Genomic DNA, 22,062 nt, shown 5'->3' on the forward strand with positions numbered 1-22,062 from the left:
TACTGCCTTGAAAAGAAATGGTGAGTCAATGCTTTACAATAGAGAAATTTAAAATGTTCTGTTTATTATATTCTCTCTGAGGAAGCTGATCTTGGAATCACAGGTCTTACTAGATTGAAAATTATACAGCTAAAAAGGCATATTCCAAAACAGAATACTACAATGTGAAAAAATATTGGACCATTCTTTAATAAAAGTATTCTGAATAATTAATTAGTTAATTGGGGAATGGAGAAAAATTTTAATAAAGCAAAAAGAGGAATATCTTTTTGTTTGGGAAACCAAAGAATAAAAAATTCAAGTTTAAGCTTAATTATACTGTTAACTCAAGTTTTCACATCAAAGTTTAGTTATAATATACAAGAAGAAAATGTTCAAATTCAAAGAATTTCTTCCTAGTTATTTTGAAAACAAGGAGGCAAGAGGGAAGTAAACAATGGAAATAGAAAATAAAGGTTTTGTTACTGTTTGGGGGTGTTTTTTGGGAGGTTGATTTTTGTTTTTAAATATTAAAAAAAAAAATCTGTCACTGGGAAAAAAAAGCAAAAACCTTAGGCAAATGCTAGAGATCTTCCTCTTTGTTTCTTCTTCTATACCTCTTCCAAAACAATGTTGTGATGATAAGGTAAGATAACATATTAGAAAGTATTCTGTAATATAAACTATTTAAATACCTTGCTGATTCTGGATCCAAAATCAGGGCTTCTATTGCGTGAGATATCAGTAAACAGCTCTGCTGCTGTCTAGATTATGTTAAGGTTACACATTATATATGATAATGGAGAAATGCGCTATAGACTTTATATTATTTGAATATTAACTAAAGCAAGATGAGAATCGTATTTTTAGTGAAGGTAAGTATATGTTATTGAGTCAATAGTCTGTGGCTCTATTTTTCTCCTTTTAAGAGCTCTATGTTGTCTGTAATAGTGATTCTCAAATTCTCAAATTCTGTTCCAAGAAAGGTACTTCAGAGGCTATTTAATGTGCGAAAGAGGAACCAAGCACCAGGCTCTGTGATTTAATCACAGAAACCTTTTATCTGTATTACACACAGGGGTTTCACTGATAAAAAAGTTAAATAAGTGGTTACTCTGGAGATTCCTAGGCTGGGGGTCAAGGGATCTGTTAACCCTCCTGAAACTGTATGCAAATTTGGGGGCGGGGTATGTGCATATATGCATTTTCTAGGGGAGAGCACCCACAGTATTCATTAGGTTTTCAATCAGTAAACCAAAATGCCAAGAACTACTGATTCATAGGTCCTACAACTTAAAAGCTATTTACCGCTTCCTTCTTTTCAAAAAGGATCTGAAGCTGCTAATAAGAAAATATGGAGAACGTAAAGAGGGCTCAGGGAACAAAAGTGATGCCTGAAACAACTGAATAGATCATTAACAAAGGTGATGGGAACTAGCTGTTAGCTATGAAGAAAAGAAAGGTGAAGCAAAACAGAACATGGTTCTCTGGTGGAAAAATGTTTGTGCTGTCCATTGCAGCTCAAGTGAGCACAAAGCGTGCAACACTGGTAGGACCTGAGTCTTGGATGCTCTTCCCAGAGGTGGAGAAAGACCACCATTGAGTCACCACTTTTTTAAAAGCTTGGCTGAAGTTAAGAAGTAAAATTATACTGCTCATAGCAGACCTCATAGGAGAAATTATTATTTATAGTTAATTTGTAGGCTTATCTATATTTGTTACTCTACATTTAAAAGAATACTTGAAAGAACAAAAAATACTGGGGCAAGCTTAGGATACAGTTCTACATTCCTCAAAGTTGCCGAATCAGCATCAAAAGATGCCTGATAAAGTTCCCCATATCGGGAAGCAAGGCTTCGGAATTCTTCCATGGACAGTTTCATCTATAAAGAAGGAAAAATATCAATTATGATAAACAAACATGCTATCAATGTATAAAAAACACGAAACGCAAGACATAAGAAAAAAATCCTTGAACAATAAAAAAATGCAAAAAATATTTCAGCTTTTTTCATTTTCAATTCATTCAGTTTTATAAACTCTGCTAAAGGAAAATTACCAAAAATGGAAATGAAGCTACAAATGTGCACAAGATTATAATAATTTATCTATGATGTACAGAAACAAAAAGCATTGCATTTTTAGTTTCTTCAAAGTTCCACTAAAATAAGTAATACAGCTACAAACAGCCCGAAGTTTCTTTAAAATGTCCTTTCTCTTTACATAAAAATGTAGCATCGAGTGAGACTTCATCAATCATTTTGTCGTTCTAATAAGACATCAGCCTATTTTTAGCAAGACAGATGAGTTTGTAAACATTTGATGTTATCAGTGAGAGAAACCACTGATTTTTAAACTTCAGAATTTTTCATCTCACAACTAACCTCAAAAACCTCTCAAGTGTAAATAAAAACTGCACTGAAAGTAAAGTTAAGACATGCCTGATTGGAGATGCGACCACACCGCTGAAGGTCATTCCCTAAGGTCATGGCGATTGTTGTGGCAATTGCAGGTGGGGGACTTGTCTTGAGGCTGTTACAAGTACAGATAAGTTGAGAGAAGGCTTGTAGAAGGTCAATCCTGAGCTTTACAAATTCACACTGAAAACTTAAGGGATTCAGTGGTGTACTGGCAGCCTGGGGAACAAAAAATATATATTTAAGACAAAGTAAGCATAACAGGAAGATAATGCAGGACAAAGTCTTCATAGTTGGTGCAAAAGAGCAGTAGTTCTTACACCAATGGATAAACACCGACGTTATAAGGGGACTGATGTGATATTACAAAGAAAAACTTATTGTTATTAGTATCAACTCTGAAAAACTATGTTCTGTCAACATTCAGGTTCCTTACTTTCTGCGTTTGCAAAGACCCCACAACATGCGGGTTAGACAGACCATCATCAGTAAGATATCACATGAGGGATGCTTCATGGACATTACCACCCCCCCCAAATGTCCTTATCACCTTCCTACCTTTCTAACATGAAATTCTCATGCTGGAATCATTAACAGAATTTTTAAAAGTTGGGAGTGGGGAGAAAAGAAAGGTAAGGGCAGGAGAAGTGTATTATTAGACAATCACTGTGAAAAAAGCATGTTGCCTCATGGCTGTTTTCTCCCATAACTAGCCCGATCAATTTTAAAAGAGAATTTCTGATTAGACACTTCAGAATGGCCACCAAAGAACAGGCTGTAACACACAAATAAGTTTCAGTGAGAATGGAAGGGTGTCAGGGATAAGCCTAGAATAGCAAAAAACAGCATTAACGAGGTAAGGGACAAAGAATGGTAAGTCAAGCCAGTGTGGGCAGAGAACTAGGACAACCTTTAACTGTTAGCAACTACCCTAGAGGAGAACCTAGCATGGCGCTTTCAACAAAAGGCATACCAAAAATATGATAATTTAACAATAAATGGAGGCATGAATGAAATTACTTTTCTCTCTGACATGACTCAAAACATGCTGATGCTGTTGTTTCTTAGATCCTATGTCACACTATTCTTTAAGCAGGAGAGCCAGGTATGTGACTTGAGGTTCTAGAATTAAGTTACAACATTATCCATCTGGCCAAGTATCACATATTGACCTCATAGCAGTTCTCTCTACTTTTCATTGTCAAATCATAAGTTTTATTTTTCAGTAGCATTCACATTTTACTCCAGGTAAGTTAGCCACTTCCTGTATCCTTTATTAGAACACACACTTGCTCTAGTATCCCTCTCACTGCAAAGCTACATCTACACGAAACTATATAAACCAGAGGTAATAACTATACTCAATACAGTAAATTCTGTGGTTTTCAAATTTTTGTATTGTTTTGTTCTAATTGTGAAATAGCACAGATTAGGGTGCCAAAGACACCATTTCAATTGTTTTCAATATCTTGCAGATCTGATTTGTTCTTCCAGGAAGATAAATCCTCCCTCCCTCTCCCCCTCAAGCTGCTACTTGCTATTTTTAATTTACTGCTTGTCAGTAACTTTAGAAGGGTCAGGGATACAAGTAGGTGAGTATGACATTGTTATAAACAGCAGAGACCATCTTACCAGACAGAAAAACACTGGCAATATTGTCCTAACGTGCATTACAAAACTGAAAGAGAAGCCTGATGTAGTCATAATGAAAGAGATTTACTGCTGCTCTTATGGACTGACTTATAACTAACAATATTTTTTGATTATGTCTTCTCAGGCAAGGGAAACAAAAGCAAAAATAAACAAATGGGACTACAACAAACTAAAAAATTTTTGCACAGCAAAGGAAACCATCAACAAAACAAAAAGGCTACTTACTGAATGGGAGAAGATATTTACAAACAATACCCCTAACAAGGGATTAATATTCAAAATATACAAAGAACTCATACAGCTCAACATTAAAAAAAAAAACCCACAAATAACACAATTAAAAAATGGGCAGAGGACCTATATAGACATTTTCCCAAGGAAGACATATAAATGGCCAACAGGCACATGAAAAGATTCTCAACATCACTAATCATCAAGGAAATGCAAATCAAAAACCACAATGACATATCACCTCACGCCTGTCAGAATGGCTATCATCAAAATGACCACAAATAACAAGTGTTGGAGAGGTTGTGGAGAAAAGGGAACCCTTGTGCACTTCTGGTGGGGAAGTAAATTGGTGCAGCTACCATGGAAAACAATATAGAAGTTTCTAAAAAATTAAAAATAGAACTGTCATATGATCCAGTAATTCCACTTCTGGGTCTTTATCCAAAGAAAACAAAAACACTAATTCAAAATGACATATGCATCACTATGTTCATTGCAGCATTATTCACAATAGCCAAGATATGAAAGCTGCCCAAATCTCCATCAATAGATAAATGGATAAAGAAGACGTGTTATGTATACACACACAATGGAATATTAGCCATAAAAAAGCACAAAATATTGCTGTTTGTGACAACACTGATGGACCTAGAGGATATCATGCTACCTGAAATAAATCAGAGGAGAACAAATACTGTATGACTTCACTTACATGTGGAATCTAAAAACAAAACAAATGAACAAACATAACTAAACAGAAACAGAGTCATGGAGAGAACAGGGGGTTGCCAGAGAGGAAGAGGGTGGGGGAAGGACAGAGATAGGTGAGGGAGATTAGGAGGTACAAACTTTCAGTTACAAAATAAATGAGCCACACAGGTACATAATGTACCATGTGGGGAATATAGTCAATAACTATGTAGTATCTTTGTAATGGTGACATATGACAAGTAGACTTACCATTTTGAAAATATATACAAATACCAAATCAGTATGTTGTGTATTAGGAACTTTGTAAGTGAACTCTACTTCAAAAACAAACAAATTCATAGAAGAATAGATTAAATTTGTGGCTACCAGAGATAGGAGGCTGGGGGAAAGGGGAACTAAATGAAGGTAGTCAAAAGGTATAAAATTCCAGTTATAAGTAAATACTAGGAATATAATGTACAATATGATGAAGATAATTAACATTGCTGCGGGGTATACACGAAAGTTGTTAACAGTAAATTTTGAGTTCTCATCATTAAAAAAATGGCTTTTTCTATTTCTTTAATGTATCTATATGAGATGATGGATATTTATTAAACTTACTGTGGTAATCATTTCATGATGTATGTATGTCAATCATGCTGTATACCTTCAACTTACATAGTGCCGAATGCCAATAAAACTGGAAGAAGTAAATTTTAAAAATACTTACTTGAATATATGAAAGTTGCAAAGAGAGATATTAAAAGTCCTCTTCACAAGAAAAAAAACAAACATGTAACTATGTATGTGATGGATTTTAACTGTCACCATACTTACTACAGTGATCATTTCACAATATACACAAATATTGAATTGTGTCGCATATCTGAAACCAGTACAATGTTGTATAGTAATGATATCTCAAATACATAGATATATAGATAAAGTTTAATTGTACTAGTAATTTGGGAAATGCCAATCATAACTTATAGAAAGTAACAAGTGAGGGGGAAATGCAGAGTAACAGGAACCCATACACTCCTGGGAGGACTATACATCTGTAAAACCACTGTGGGAAAACTCCTGGTATTAGCTAGTTAACTGAAGATGTACGTAACTTGTGCAATTCCACTCCTATGTGGTATTTGAGATTAGTATCTCTTAATAGGGGCAGGAGTATCCTCAGCATTTCAGGAGATTAAGCATCTCCAGCCACTGACTGTTAGACCAGCAGCAGTCCCTCTAACCCCTCCATCACTGGGACAAACAGAAATACTCTCACACATTTCTAAATTGGAGCAGGGGACAGATACACAGCTCTGATTGAGGACTACTGCCCTAGAGGAAGGTATTCAACCTCAGTTTGCCAGTGACATTTTGGAATGAATAATTCTTTGTTGAGGCAAGTTGGATGTTTAGCAGCATCTTTGGCCTTTACCCACTAAATGCCAGTAACACCTTGGCAAGCTGTGATAGTCATAAATGTCTCCAGATACTGTCAAATGGGGCTAAAAATCATGTACAGTTGAGAGCCAGTCTCCTAGAGAAACCTTTACATAGGTACATCAAAATATGTACAAGAATGTTCACAGCAGTAACGGATACTCTTGCCCCTATTAATAGCAAAAAACTGGAAAAATAAAAATTTCCATCAGCATTAGAATGGGAAAAATCAATTGATATATAATCATATAATACAAGGGTATACAGCAGTGAAACTGACCTGCAGCTTCATGCAACAAGACGGATGAATTTTAGGAACATAATTTAGATACAGCAAGTCAAAGGAAAATACATGATTCCTTTTTATGTAAATTTCAAAAACAAGCAATATAAAACAGCACCTTGTTTAAGAGTTAAAGAAAAGCATGTTAAAACTGTAAAGAAAGCCAAAGGAATGGCACACACATGATTCAGGATGGTGGTTACCTTAGCAAGGTAGGAAACAGTATACAAACATGGAGGGGCACACATGAATTTTAAAGGCAACAGCAATGTCTCATTTCCTAAACTTGGTGATAAGTAAGGATATTTGATATTTTAAAAATACACCCTGCATAATATATATGTAGGCGTCATACTGATTCAATATTTAATAAAATAAAAAATAACCCACGATTGTAGGCAGATTGCTAAAATGGTTCCTCTGATTCATGCCCCCTGGTCTCCATACCTTGTATAATCTCCCTCTGAGTGTGGGTGGAACCTGTAACTTGCTTCTAACTAATGGAATATGGCCAATGTGATAGATTTTAAGGATGTAATTTAGGTCTCTAATGAACTGACTTTAAATTAGTCAAATGGGAGATTATTCTGGGTAGATCTCTCCTCATCAGGTGAGTCCATTAAAAGAGGGTCTTGAAGGTCAGAGGTTCTCCTGCTGGCCACGAAGCTTCTACAAGTTTTACAGTTGTGAGGAAATGAATCCTGCCAACACCATGAGCCCAGGCCTCTGACAAGACCAGCCCTGGCTGACACCTTGACTGCAACTTTGTGACAACATGAGAAGAGGACCCAGCGAAATCATACCTGGACTTCTGACTCACGGAAACTGTAAAATAATAAATGGCTATTGTTTTAAGCCACTAAATTTGTGGTAATTTGTTACACAGCACAGAAAACTAATACAAACACTTTTTACAATTTTTATTCCTAAGAAACAAGATAACTCTGTCACTAATCACTGTATTGGGAAATCAGACACCCAACATTGCTATGGGGTCCCCATGAGCACAGAATTTTTAACTTGTGTTTAGTCCGGTTGAAGCGAGCAAATGCACAATCCTCATAGCTGGACAGTCTCAGATTAGATCATTCACGTGTCGGGGAGTAAAGGAGCAATTCATGCTCAGATCATCTCAGTTAAAAACAGAAAGTGAACATCAAATCCACATTTGTCAAATTAACAGATTTTTTAAAAAAATCTTTAAAAAAAACCCTGATAGTACAGTATAACCAGAAACATGAGATGTTCCAAATGACTATAAGGATCACACTGCCTTCCTCTCTAGACTATTCTCCAGTGCAGAACCATTTCCTGATTTTCTTTATCCTCAAAGCGGTGTTTGGCACATAGCAAGTGCTTACGGTCTGTTGAATGCAGGAACACCATTTCTAAAGATAATTTGAGTTCCAGTAACCTGCCTTAGGTCAAAATGTGTTAATGGCAGAATGGAGACTAAGACAAGGGCCTTCTGTCATCAAGTACTTTCTTCCTACGTCAGAATTCAGTTCTTAACTACTGCCAAGCCTCATTAAATACACATACCACACAAATCATTAAAAGACTATTAAATATTCAGTGGGATTTTTCATAATATTAATTCTATCTGTTTCACTGTGTTGTGAGCCTATCTGTTTCACAGTTCTTATTCATTGTACTAAATGATTAACAATTTTCTGCTCCACGTAAACTAGAGAAAGGAATAATCCTACTGATTGGAGCTAATAACCATACCTTTTGATTTTCTGAGGTATTTATTAGCCTGATACAGGCAACAATAATCTTTTCCTCAAACAATCAAGAGGAGAGAATCACAGTAGTCAATGTTACCCCTTAAAATGAAGGGGAGCCACTCCTATATTGCTGTTTTAAAACAGCAATCAATCCCTTCTCCCTAAAAATTCATTCTCGAAAAGATATGCACCCACAGTAACCTGAATAATCTCTCTTTTGGACATGTCTATTCTTTGTTCTACTTTGAAGCATTTCTTTTTGGATGGCCCACCATTAAAAATATTTTAGATTATGTGATAAATGTAAAACAGTTATATGAACAGGGACCAGAAGTTTCATGGACCCATCTGAATATATATAACTTTTAAAGCCGTGTGACAATACTTTAAACACGTTCAAAGGTGATTACATGAACTCCTTACTCTTAAGGGGAAAAAGTGTTTGCATTAATATAGAAAATGCTCATTGTAGGGAACAGGTTCTTATTTAGGAACACAACTAGTTTCAAGGAAATGTTAAGGATCTGCTCTCTCTGCAACCGCCTTTCTTTCTTGGCAGAAAAAAACAGAAACAGCTGGCTGTTAATTTGGCATGGGAGGATATCACAGAGGGGTAAGAAGTGAGGCACTAGACTCCCTGGTAATTTCTTTTTTATTTACAAAGTGAGAAACTCTAGTTTCTCAGCGAGTAGCTAGTTGCCAGGTGAGATGGGGTGGGGGATGTGCGTCTGACAGTAGCAGTGATCCAGGCTGGGGTCTTACATAGGAGTCTGGAAAGGGAGGACCCTACCTCCACTTATCCTTCCTGCACGGACTCAGCAATCCTCTTCATATGTGTACCTGACACTTGATAAAAACAAAATGATAAATGTTCAACAATCTATGAATGTTAAAAAGTGGGGGAGGGGTTAACAATCTACTTCCATGTCCTATTTATTACTTTAATGCCAAACACATGTATATCAGCAGATTTCTGAAGGTGAATACAGGATAACCCAAAAAAAGAAGGGGGACCACTGTCACACAAGTCATCGTCACCAAAGGAGAATTAAGAGGACTTACTGTTAAGGAAGCAATCCCTTTGTGGTAGAATTTTAAAGATTCAGCAATGCAAGAAAGTGCTGAACTATAATTCTCCTCCTGCAGCCCAGTGAGACACTGTTCTGCATGTGAGAACTCCTTCAAACTATTCAGCCAGAAGTAGAAATGTTCTGAGGCAACCTGAGTCAGCAAACTCTGATACAGCTCTCTGGCCATGTCATGATTACCCTAAAAAAAAAAAAGGGGGGAGGGAGGCATGATGAGGTTCTTACACTTGAATTAGGTGATGTAGCAGCTAAAAGAGAAACCCAAACCTTGGCTAAGTTTTAACAATCACACCTCACCTTACATAACTCTACGAGATTCGGGTCTAAGCGTTTCTTCAAAGAAAATATGCTGAGCTACTTTTACGCAACATAATGTCTGAAGTTCTTTACCGAAACAGTTCCCGAGAAAGTAAATGGAATTAACCAGAACTCAAGTCTAGAATTTTAGTTCAGAATACAGAAAGTTTAAATATTTATCGTATGTCATTCTGTGTGAGCTACTTAGTGGGGTGGGGAGAACACCACCACCAGGCGGTTACCAGGCGGAGCACGGCACCCTCTGCAAATGACCGAGGGAAGGGTCGCTGTTGGGGGGATGGGATGCTTTTTAATGTCTTGGGGCGAGGGATGCTCGGTGTCCTGCAGTGTTTGGATGCTTGGGACAGTTGGGCATAAAAAGAAATGTCCTGTCACTAATGCTCCTTCTCCCATTAGAGAAACACTGTAAAATAAGAACATGTGCTTCAATCACCCAGAATAATGCTTCCCAAACTTTGTTCTCTGGACTCACCCCAGAGAAATTCTACACAATCCAAGCTCTGTACTTCCTCTCAAACAAAACTAATAAAAATTGTTAGGCTTTCTATATGGTTGAGAAGGGAACAGCATTCTAAAACTTTCCTGTTTCCACATGAGAATGACAAGGTTGGATAGAGAGGGAAGAAAGATGAAAAGGGAGGACAGAAACAGTGGGTGGGGGGAACTGTGCTTACAAGAGCACCAGGCAAAATCAAAGTGGCACTAAAAACCTACAGCCAGAAAGGGCTCATATTTCTGGAATTCCTGAAGAACATCTCATAACAACATATATTAGGTCCTTTCTTTCATCATCTTTCCAATTCATGATTACCAAGTACTTCCACCTTTATCTTTAGTTGTGACTAGGAGTAACAATCACACAGTTTTAAGGTTTGTAACCTGCCATTTTCACCAACCCAGTTTCCACAGAAGGACAATACCTACCATCCGGGATGCCTGTCTGGCAATTCGGTACACAGTCCATCCATTGGAGACACTTTCAAGCTGTTGCTTAATCACTGCCTTTACTTCAGCAGACAGTGCTTTCTGACTGGCTACAAAAATCACAGTGGCCAAGCTCACCTAACAATGAGCAAGAAATAAGTCAAGAAAAACATGTGACTCTATCCAATGTCATAGATAACTTTACCCAAAAGGGTCAAAAACTAGTCTACCAAAGAGTAACAAAATTTGTCTTTCTTTGACATCTATTAAATTTCCCCTTTGAAGTCACTAGCAATTTAATCCATTGCTCAGAGCATTGTGTATAACAGCAAATAACTAGAAACGATACCCATAAATATGGATAAATAAGCTATGACATAACCACACAATGAAATACCATAGAGCACTGAAATGGATAAACTAGAAATACACTCATCAGTAAAGATGATTGACACAAAATAGGCAGAAGTCAGCAAAATGTAAAAGGTTAGTCAGCAAAATGTAAAAGGTTACACGTATGATAACACATAAAGTTAAAAATATGTAAAACAGATTGCATCTTAGTTAGGATATATACTGATGTAGCAAATGTATAACAACATGTATGGGAATGATAAATGACAAATTCGGGATAGTGGTTACCTACCCTGATAGGAGGGAAGAAGACACTATCAGGGAAAAACACAGGGAGGTACAATTTAACTGTACTGGCAACACTTTTTTCTTAAACCAGCTGATGGATGCAAGAGTTTTCACTGTATCATTCCTTATGCTTTTTTGAATATTATGTTTCATAATTTAAAACTGCTTTGAAGTAGTACTAACAAAAAAGGGATAAAGAACATTAACAGAAAATGTTGCTTCAATAAAAAATAAACTTGGCTAAGTGCTTCTCGGTACTCCAAAGCTGACACATACAAAGATCCGTACACACGGTGATAACTGCATGATTCGCACAACCACTGCCACTTTGTCTGTCATCAGGCTAACCTTTCCTGATAGCAAATGATGAGATGGGGACAATCTTTTACACAATGCCCCCTGCAGGATTAAACATAAAACTGGCATGAGTAAGAAATTTCATTATGCTTTTTCCCAAGCCATAAAGTCAGAGGACCACAAACAATATGCAGTGGCCAACTTAAAGCTTACATCTAATTTATGTCTATCTGGAATGTAGTCTACTCTCAGCCCTGGAGAACTTCAACTGAACACTATCATATAGCTTCCATGCCTTCCATTTTTTCTAAGCATGTACCTTTCCCAACCCCAGGAATGTACTAAAACCTAAACTGGATCCTACGCAGCTAAAGAGGTCCTGGATTGGCAAAGAGGAACTGGGTTAATCTATGGTCATTGATATTGTCAGGCCTTTAACTTATATATTTGGAAATACAAAACAGGACCTGGTTCATTATTTATTTGCTTTGTATTAAAAAGAAAAAAACCCAAAACCCTTCATTTTCATTTTGTCCTTTGTAATAAAACAAAAATATCAGATTGAAGCCTTTAGCTACACTAAGCTGATTTGACGGGGCTTAGGAAGAAAGCAGTTTTATATCTGAACTAGATGTGGCTTTCTATACCCAAAGTGGAAATAGTAAAAAGCTCCTGGTTCCAACCCTATTTTGACTTCAGGATGCCCTTGGTCTTAGCTAATTACTTTTAACCTAAAAAGCAAAATAAACAACAGGTTAAGTCAAACAGTAACGTTGACTTCTTAAAGTAATTCCCACTAGACCAGATCCTCTTCATCCACAGCAGGTTTGAAAAGTGGCTCTTTACCAGAAGTTCCTGTTGCTTGTCTGTGGCTGATCGTCCGATCACCTTGTAGAGCTCCATGAGGTCACCGAGCATCCCGTCGCCCAGAACAGGCAGCTGCATGGCGATGGCAGCCAGGCAGTGGCACATGAGGATGCGGGCGGCGTCCTGAGCACTGTGCAACTGAGTCAACAAGGTCTCAACCACCGACTGGCTGAGGTGGGGCCTGCCCTTGGCCAGCTTCACCATACAATTCAGAGCAGTCTGCACATTGAACAGAAAATGGACCAGTTACATTTTGAAGGTATGAAGTGAAGCTTTAAAGCAAGTAACTCTACAAGTTACTAGGAAAAATCAAGGAAAAGGATTTTTGGAGGCCTAACACTCTTCTTCGTAAGAAACACTTGACATGTTGAACCCATATTAAGATCGGCAAAGTGCACCATGTTTAAAACTAAAATAACAAGACAAGATTATACGTTAACTACTAACTTTAATCTAAGACAACTCAATCTAAAACTTGAGACGGAAATCATAAAGAAGAATACCGAAAGAGCCAAATATATGCCAAACCGAATGTCACTATGACTGCACTTCTGCTACTTTTCAAGAACCGCTTCTAAAGTGCGGTTTGTAGGCCTACGCCAGCATCTCCCAGGACACAGATAAAGACCATAAAGATAGAGATTCTTGGGCCCTATCCATCCCCAAATCCCAGCTTAATGGATTGACTTTGTGTGTGTGTGTGTGTGTGTGTGTGTGTGTGTGTTTGGGTTACTGAGACTTTGCAGTTTTAAAAGAGTGCCAGTGCCCTAGGTGACTCTTTAGCACATGGAGGTAGGGAGAAGCCTTCAAACTTTCCCTTGTATTTCTCAATAGAAATCTAAGAACCAACTGGCCTTAGAGATTCTATTCAGGCCACTTAATGGCATCACTTAAATCCCAGCCACCAAACTAGAAACCCAGAAGCCTTCTCACTTACATAGCCAACAAACTGCTAAATCTGGTCATTTCCACTTTTGTCAAGTCTAATATTAACCTCCTAAGCTCCTTTCTGTTCTCTGTACCACAACATAAGTGTCTCCCTAAGTCCAATCTCTTGACAAGATGGGCCCATTAACTAATCCTTCATGCTACAACCATGTAGCTTTCAGTGCGTGTTAGGAAGAACAATGATGTCCTTACGGTCTGACAGACCCAGAGTTTAAGGCCACCTTGCCCTTTACTGGCTAGGTGTCTTTGAACAACTTTTTTCTCTTTGAGACTTAATTTTCTTGTGACTATAAGAGGAGAACAAATTTCACTAGAGTTATGGTGAAGATTGAAAGAAACGTACATACAAGCCTTCAATAAAGTTTGGCACATAACAGACTTATTTATTGATTGACTGAAGTACAGTCAGTTGCAATGTGTCAATTTCTGGTGTACAGCACAATATCCCAGCCATGCATATACATACATACATGTTTTCACATTCCTTTCATTAAAGGTTACTACAAGATATTTAACACAGTTCCCTGTGATATACAGGACATATTTAAATAACAATAATAATTACAACAACAGTTAGAGCATGGCCATTACTTAAAATTTTAGTATTTCATTACTTACAGAATCAAGCCAAAGTTCCCATGATATTTGATATCCTCCATGATCAAGCCACAAACTACTTCTCTAATCTCACATTACATCATCCAGCCATAGTGGGCTCCTTATTCTTCCAACATACCAAGAACATTTCTGCTTTCACAACAGTGGTCTCGGGTTCAAATGATCTTTCCTCAATACTGAACGTCTATTCCATCTTTCAAGGCTCAACTCATATGGCATCTACTTGTTCAAGTCTTCCCTAATATCTTTAGTTGAAACTGATCACTCCCCACTCTGTTGTCTCATTAGAACTGCACACTGCACTTCTGTTTATACTACCAGAGAACTTGCTGCATTCTGCTTGGTATTATAGTCCCTTACATAAATATCAGTATCCTCTAGATGGGAGCTCTCTCGGCCAGTTACACATGTCCCACTGGGCTGAGTCCAGTGTTTTACTGACATCTACAATTGGTGGGAAGAGGTTTTGGTTTGCTTTCTTTCTTTTTAAACCTTTTAAATAAATGTATTGTGGTTCCAATCCCAGGGACTTACCAATCACATGCTGCCTACTTCCTTCACCACCTCCTGGTTATCAGTTTTATTTTAATGGTACTAATACCTTTATTATTCATCACTATGACCATATCCCTCCTTTTCTGAACATGCTAAAGTCAGTCACGACTTCCCTCAAACTATACCTTATACAAGCTATAGTTCTTACATTCTCCAATGTCTACCTAGCAGTCTTTTACTTCTATTAATCCTATTTTTCTTATTTTGTACCATCAAAAATTATATTTCATGTTTCACTCCAGTAATAGCCTCATTTCACATTTAAAAAAATCTTAAATAGCTCTAAGATGATTCTATAATTACATGAAAGTGAAAATTTTGTCATTCTTCACTTTGCTTAAAAACTAGGGCTTTCTATACTCTAGAAATTAGTATACACTCCCACATCTATGAGTTTGGTTGCAGTAATTTAATCAGTTATTTGTGATCTTACCAGTGTTACCTCAGAGTATAAACTTCCAAAAGTGCAGGAGCTCTGTTTAGCTTTGCTTTACATTATCTAGGACCATCATATGTATCTACTACAACTTAATAAACACTTTCAACCGATGGCAAAATAGGCCAAAGCTCAAATTTTTACTTTGTCTATCTTTTGGAATAACAACGCTCAAAATGCTGGTTTTGGAAGTGAAGATCAAAGGCAAATATTTGTTTAAGCCAGCAGTTGACAAACTTGCACTTGGGCCAAATCTTGCCTGTTCTTGTAAATATAAAGTTTTACTGGAACACAGCCATATCATCACTCTTCCTTTTTTTTTTTTTTAACCACAACTATCCATAGCTACTTTTGTCCTACAATGGTAGAACTGAGTAGTTGTGACAGAAAGTACCCTGTAGGCAGAACTTAAAATATTTACTATCAGACCCTTTGCAGAGACATTGCCAATTCACACTTCAGGCAATGAAAACAGGCATTATATTAAAATAATGGATGTTTTCACCTTTAAAGTGGCTTGAGCACCTGGGCTATCATCTTGACTACAAAGTACCAGGAGGGATTCCAGGCCAAAAACAGCATCTTGTTCCAGTGCCAAAAGGTCTAGAGGAAAAACACAAGGTTTTTTAGTGGTCAAATAGAGAAGATTAAGTATACACACTTACAAGAAAAAAACATTAAGGAGTCAAAGATTTAAGAGACACTTCAATGCGTAAAGCTAACTTTCCTCAATAAGTACATGCGGCATTACTTCTGAAATGCAAATGCTATCTTCAGACTTCTATATTTCCACCACTTTATTGAAGATTATAAAAATATATACATTGTATCAAACTAAGAAGCTTGTGCACAGCAAAGAAAACCATCAACAAAATAAAAAGGCAGCCTGCCAAATGGGAGAAAATACTTCCAGATCATATATCTGATAAGGGGTTAATATAACTCACACAACTCAACAGCAAAAAACCCCAATGTGCTTTAAAAAGTGGGCAGAGAATCTGAACAGTTATCTTTCCAAAGATGACATACAGGTTGCCAACAGGTACATGAAAAGATGCTAAACATCACTAACTATTAGGGAAATGTAAACTGAAATCACAATGTCACCTTACATCTGTTAGAATGGTTATTATCAAAGAGCCAGAAAATAATAAATGTTGGCAAGGACATAGAGAAAAGGGAACACTTGTGCACTGTTGGTGGGAATGTAAATTGGTGCAGTCACTACGGAAACAGTAGGAGGCTACTCAAAAAATTAAAAATAGAACTACCACACAATCCAGCAATTCCACTTCTGGGTAGCTATCTGAAGAAAGCAAAAACACTAATTCGAAAAGACGTATGCACTCTCATGTTCACTGTAGCATTATTTACAATAGCCAAGCTATGGAAACAACCCAAATGTCCACTGATGGATGAATATATAAAGAAAATGTGGTGCATATATACAGTGGAATATTATTCAGCCATTTTTTTAATAAAAGAGAGAAATCTGCCATTTGCGACAATGGATGGACCTTGAGGGCATTATGCTAAGTAAAAAAAGTCACACATAGAAAAACAAATACTGTATGATTTCATTTATATATGAAATCTAGAACAAAGAAACACCAAGCTCATAGATACAGAGAAAAGGTTGGTGGTTGCCAGAGGTGGGAGGTAGGGAATGGGGGCTGGGCAAAATGGGTGAAGGTGCAAACTTCCAGTCATAAGATAAGTTGTGGGGATATAATGTAAAGCATGGTGACTATAGTTAAAGATACTTTACTGCATATTTGAAAATTGTCAGGAGAGTAGATCTTAAAGGTTCTCATCTAAGAAAAAAAAATTTTACAACTATGTATGGTGACAAATATTAACTAGACTTATGGTGATAATTTCTCAGTATATACAAATATTGGATCAATGTTGTACACCTGAAACTAACATAATTTAAAAAATAAACACACATACATTAAATCAAGATCTAAAGCCACAAAGGTATAAATAAAACCTAACTGAAGTAGTGTCACCAGCTTAGCTAAAGAAAATACTAAGAACAGCAAACCATGTAGCACGTCTTCCAAACTAGACATAAATCGTGCAGGTCTATTTTCACCTAGGATGTAACTTTCTCATGAAATTGGAACCACTTTTAGGAAGTAATCAAGACTCCACTTAATCTTATTAATGTTTTAAGCCAGACCATAAGGAATGAACCTCTTACATGTCTTACCAACAGTAGTACTACACCATCTTTTTACTACCTTTGTGCTAAAAATTTCTCTAAAGGTAATAGTAAGTTCTGAATATACTACTTAACCATATTTAGGTTAATATATGCCAGCTTTGAGAACATACAGAAATTTTCTGTGTTACCTGATAGAAAATACTTACTATTATGCCAAACATAAAACAAGTTTAGCTATTCAAATCAGAATCAACATAAAACTTAAAGAAATGTCTCCTGAGTTAGTGCAGGGGCTTGGCAAACAGTGTCTAGTGAAGGCCAGGATGCTAGGGAAAAAAAGGTGCTAGTAACAAGTGGTGCTGAAGCCTAGTGGGGACAGGAAGGACTGCGGATCTTATGATCCTTAACAAAGATCAAAATAAGCAGTGAAACAGATGAAATATCCAAAATGCATTTCCTGTTTTTGAACACCAGCAGGAACTTCCTCAAGTCTTTAGGTCAAAAGATATTAAGAATAAAAATATATGCATTATTTTCTATGCACGTACTTCTTAATTATGCAAATCAGTTTAATGCTATAGATAAACAGAGATAAATTCTATGAAAATTTAATCACATTGCTCTGTTAATTCATTTGCCCCTAGGTATTTAAGCCCACTGATAACTTCAGATATTTTTTTTCCAAAATTTTCTAGATTTTATTTTATTTTTTTTTACAGGTGAACAAACTGATAACCACCGGACAGTCATAAGCATCTCTGAGCCATGGTACCGTACATGCGAACGTAAGCACTCGGAGGAAACGGGCAAGGCTCCATAAAACCTTTCAATTCCACAATCCCAAAGGCCTCATTTTTTTTCCCAGAATATTAAGTAGTCTTGAGAAAAATCTGCCCTAAGAACATTCAGGAGAAGGCAACTAGGAGATAAAAGCATACAGGCTAAAAACAATAAGGGATTAAAAAAACAAATACACACAGGATTCTGGCCAAACTCCAATCTAAAAGTTTACATATAATACCAATCTCGGTCAAACTTACCTTTTTCTTGACAAGAGACAGTTATATTAGTTAGGACTCTCACTCCATGAGCTGCAATGCCCCTGTTATTATGGTAACAGCACTCCTGGGCTAATTTAACTAAATCAGAGGATCTAGGGGAAGAACCCACATTTCCTAAACAAGCAGAGAAAAGTAGCACAGATTTAATTTATTTACATGGTTCAAAAGCAGTTGAGCTTACGAGTTCATTTTTATCATTTTCAAGAGAAAAATCTCTCACAATAAACTTCAACAAAGTTTTCTACCCTCTACCCCATCATCAATATACATCACTGCTTCTTTTTCTCCTGTCAAAGAATCTAGAGTAAGTACATACTAATGGTTCTATAATGATTAGGATCTACAAAATTCTCACAAAAATACAGACCAAAGAATACAGTTCAAAAGCCAAAACAACTACAGATTGTGTCTTGGGAGGTCAAATGGATTCTCATTAAAATGGATGTCACTGTAGCCTTCTGGTCGGATAAAATCTCACGTTCAAGAGAGGAAAGAAAAGAGAAACAAAAATTTTAAGTTTTGCTGTTTCCACCTCAATTGCTGGCAGATAGCTATACTAGTGGAAAGGATTCTGGGATCATCTGAGTCAACGCCTTATTTTTACAGAAAAAAATTAAGGCTCAAGATTTTAAGCATCTTGCCATCAAAGTCATAAAATCTGTTAGTTGTGCACTACCCTTGTACTTTACATGTTAAATTCTATCCTATAGTTTGCAGTAATTTTTAAAATTCACACTTGAAATTCTGCATCATAAGGTTTATGTTGTGAATATTTTTATTTATAGTGGAGAAGCTCTCAGTTATAAGTGAGTGAACTTCGAGAAAAATCAGGATTAAATCTTATCTGCCCCCCACCCCCGCTTTGTTTTCCATGATTCCTATCAACTTCAACCTTGTCTTTTATACCAAGGACAATCATATTTTTTGACGTTTGAAGGGTACACTGTTACTAATAACATCAGGGAAAAACCAAGACTACCGCAGGCAGTGTGGGGCATATGGTTACCTTACTGATTTCCAGTTTAACATACAATCACTAGCTTAGGTAAAGCCTCAGTGTTTTTTAAATAGGTAAAACATTTGAAACATGAAACTATAAGTTCATTTTTATAAAACTGTGGAAACTGTATTTCTTCTATTCTTTTTCTTGCCCATTGATATGGACAACGCAGATGCATCTATAAATTTACAAACATGTTTTGCAACTTGCTTTTTCCTTTATTTTCTTCTCATCAAGACACTAAAGAAAGCTTGAAAAAACCCAGAAAACTCCAAAGAAAAAACCAAAAATCATCCCCAAACCCACAAACCAGCATGACCTTATTGTTAACTTTCTGGAATACTTTAAAAAAACTTTTTCCCCTAAGCGCACCAATATAAGTAAAAAATTCAGACATGATCAGGGTAAGTAGATACTGCCAATATTCTTCCTTTAAAATTTAACATTTTTTAGCACTTTTCTATGTTAACTGTTTTAGGGATAAAATTACTATTTTCAATTTAATTTTTTAATTTAGAAATAATTTACTAAGATAAATTCACATGGTTCAAAAGGTTCAACTCACAGAAGAAAAAGGTAAAAAGTGAGTGGAAAGTCTTCCTGGTCCACCTAATGTTATGTTTCTTGTGTAACATTTCCAAGAGTCCATGAATTTGCAAACATATATTCCTTTCTTTTTTTCCCCTTTTACACATTGTTGTGCACCTTGAGCTATTTCCCTCTAAACATACTATCATGGAGATTCCTCCACATCACATACTCTTCTTAGTAAATTGCATTGATTTCTATTGCAGCTTATGTAATGAGTCATGAGTAATGAGTTCTCTATTGATAGACCGTCTTATGCTACCATATCCCCTATTGATGGACAACATTTTGCTATTACATACAATGATGCTATGAACAACCTCATACATATGTCATTGTTCAAATGTGCAAATAAATTAGTAGGAGAAATTCCTACAGAGGGAATTTCTGATGCATTTATAATTTGGATGAGTATTTCCAAATTACCTATGCTGAAGTTTAATAACTTACATTTCTATCAGCAGTGGATGAGAGGCTATACCCATACCCTGGTCCACACAGCATGTTATCAAACTTCTGAATCTCTACCAATCTGATGAATTGGTTAAGCATTTCAGTGTTGTTTTAATTTGCATTTTGCTTAGGTATGTGTGACAATGAACATCTTATATGCTTAAGAGCCATTTGTTAGGGATAATTTAGACACACTAAATTTAAGTTCACTTTACAAACTATTTATCCTAGTTATACTACAAATCTAATCAATGAAAATATGTTTAAACATTTGCTATTATCTATGGAAAGAATGTAACTTTGAAAAATCCCTGACTTTCATTTCTTGTGAACATTACTTAATCTGGTTATTTAAGCCTTTTGCTTAATTCCATATACAAACTGCAATTTAATAAAATTCAGTAAAAGGACAAATAAAATATTTAGCTTGAGAAGTACCTGAATATTATAACCTGACATAATGCTTGTAAAGGTCTTTGGAATTAAAAAATAAAGAAAAGGAAAGTCATTTCGTATCTAGGTCAGTTTAGTATAAAAAAGAATCCTGAGTCAGAATCCCTGGGCTCAGGCCTAGGCTCAGACACTTCATAAGTATGTGACTTTGGGCAGATCACTGAAACTCCGTGAGCCTCACTTTCAATTCTTATAAACTCCCTTGCCTGTGCCTCACTTGAAAGATTACTTGTACAGAAGCAATGAGACCTTGTATGGGAAGGCTCTCATAAATTATAAGGTAAAATAATAACTCTGCCTACTGTAGCCCTTTCAAAATGTGACATCAGTCAAGGATAATAACTGCAAGCTAAGAAACTGAGACTGACTGCTTCATGCAGAAAAAGAATTTATTGAAAGCACAATCGGTATAAGAAAGATTGTTGATTAAAAAAAAAGCTGTGATAATCTCTCTTATCCCCTGTAGGCATGCCCCTCTGCAATGTAATTTTCCAACTCCTTGCATCAAGAAGTGTTTATTTCCCCACCTATCTGGGCTTGGCCATGTAACCTGCTTTGGCCAATGAGACATTAAAAAACATGTATAAACAAAAGGTTAAAAAGTGCTTGTATGCTGGTGACTTGTCTTCTTTTGGCTGCTGCTAGAACCCTAAGAACATGATGTCAACAAGCCCCAGCTAGCCCGCCGAGAGTCACAAGGAGGAGACCAAGGTGTCTCAGCTGAAAGCCTTTCCAACCTCGAGCTGGTGATGAGGCCACCTTAGACCATCCAGTCTGGTCAAGGCTGCAGATGACTGCAGTCTCATGAGGGAGCCTAGATGAGACCAACAGAACTGCCCAGCTGAGGCCAGCCAAAATTGCTGATAATCAGAACGAAACAATGGTGGTTTTTAAGTCACTAAGTTTTGAAGTGATTTATTATGTAGCAACAGATAACTAACACAGAGGTACCTCACAGAATTACTGGAAAGGCTCAAAACTAAGATGGACAGGAACAAGTTGAGGCTAGACATTAATCACGTTCATACCCCAAACCATGCACGGAACTAGTCCAGTGAAGACATTACCACCATTGTTACTGTTCCTTGATGTCACAGCTTATATTACTGCCAAAGGTACTAGACGGAGCAGACATTCCTGCTACAGTGTATCCTGGAAACTGGATGTTGCTGTGGTCATTGCTGTATCACCAGAGTGGATTCCCCCACATCTCTA

At 36.7% G+C, this 22,062-nt stretch overlaps 1 protein-coding gene across 1 annotated transcript in view; it reads right to left on the bottom strand.

Moving 5' to 3' along the window:
- INTS7 (integrator complex subunit 7) overlaps positions 1–22,062 on the bottom strand; it is a 74,357-nt gene that overhangs the window by 16,145 nt on the left and 36,150 nt on the right. Inside the window, exons 9-16 of the mRNA XM_006198745.4 lie at positions 18,333–18,467; positions 15,628–15,725; positions 12,545–12,784; positions 10,760–10,897; positions 9,492–9,698; positions 2,421–2,615; positions 1,759–1,862; positions 675–743 (exon numbers count right to left, since the gene is read on the bottom strand). Coding sequence (XP_006198807.1) covers positions 675–743; positions 1,759–1,862; positions 2,421–2,615; positions 9,492–9,698; positions 10,760–10,897; positions 12,545–12,784; positions 15,628–15,725; positions 18,333–18,467 — 1,186 coding nt within the window. The remainder of the gene's footprint in view (positions 1–674; positions 744–1,758; positions 1,863–2,420; positions 2,616–9,491; positions 9,699–10,759; positions 10,898–12,544; positions 12,785–15,627; positions 15,726–18,332; positions 18,468–22,062) is intronic.

The sequence above is a fragment of the Vicugna pacos genome, chromosome 23 (genome assembly GCF_048564905.1).
Source record: "Vicugna pacos chromosome 23, VicPac4, whole genome shotgun sequence".
NCBI classification, from domain to species: domain Eukaryota; kingdom Metazoa; phylum Chordata; class Mammalia; order Artiodactyla; family Camelidae; genus Vicugna; species Vicugna pacos.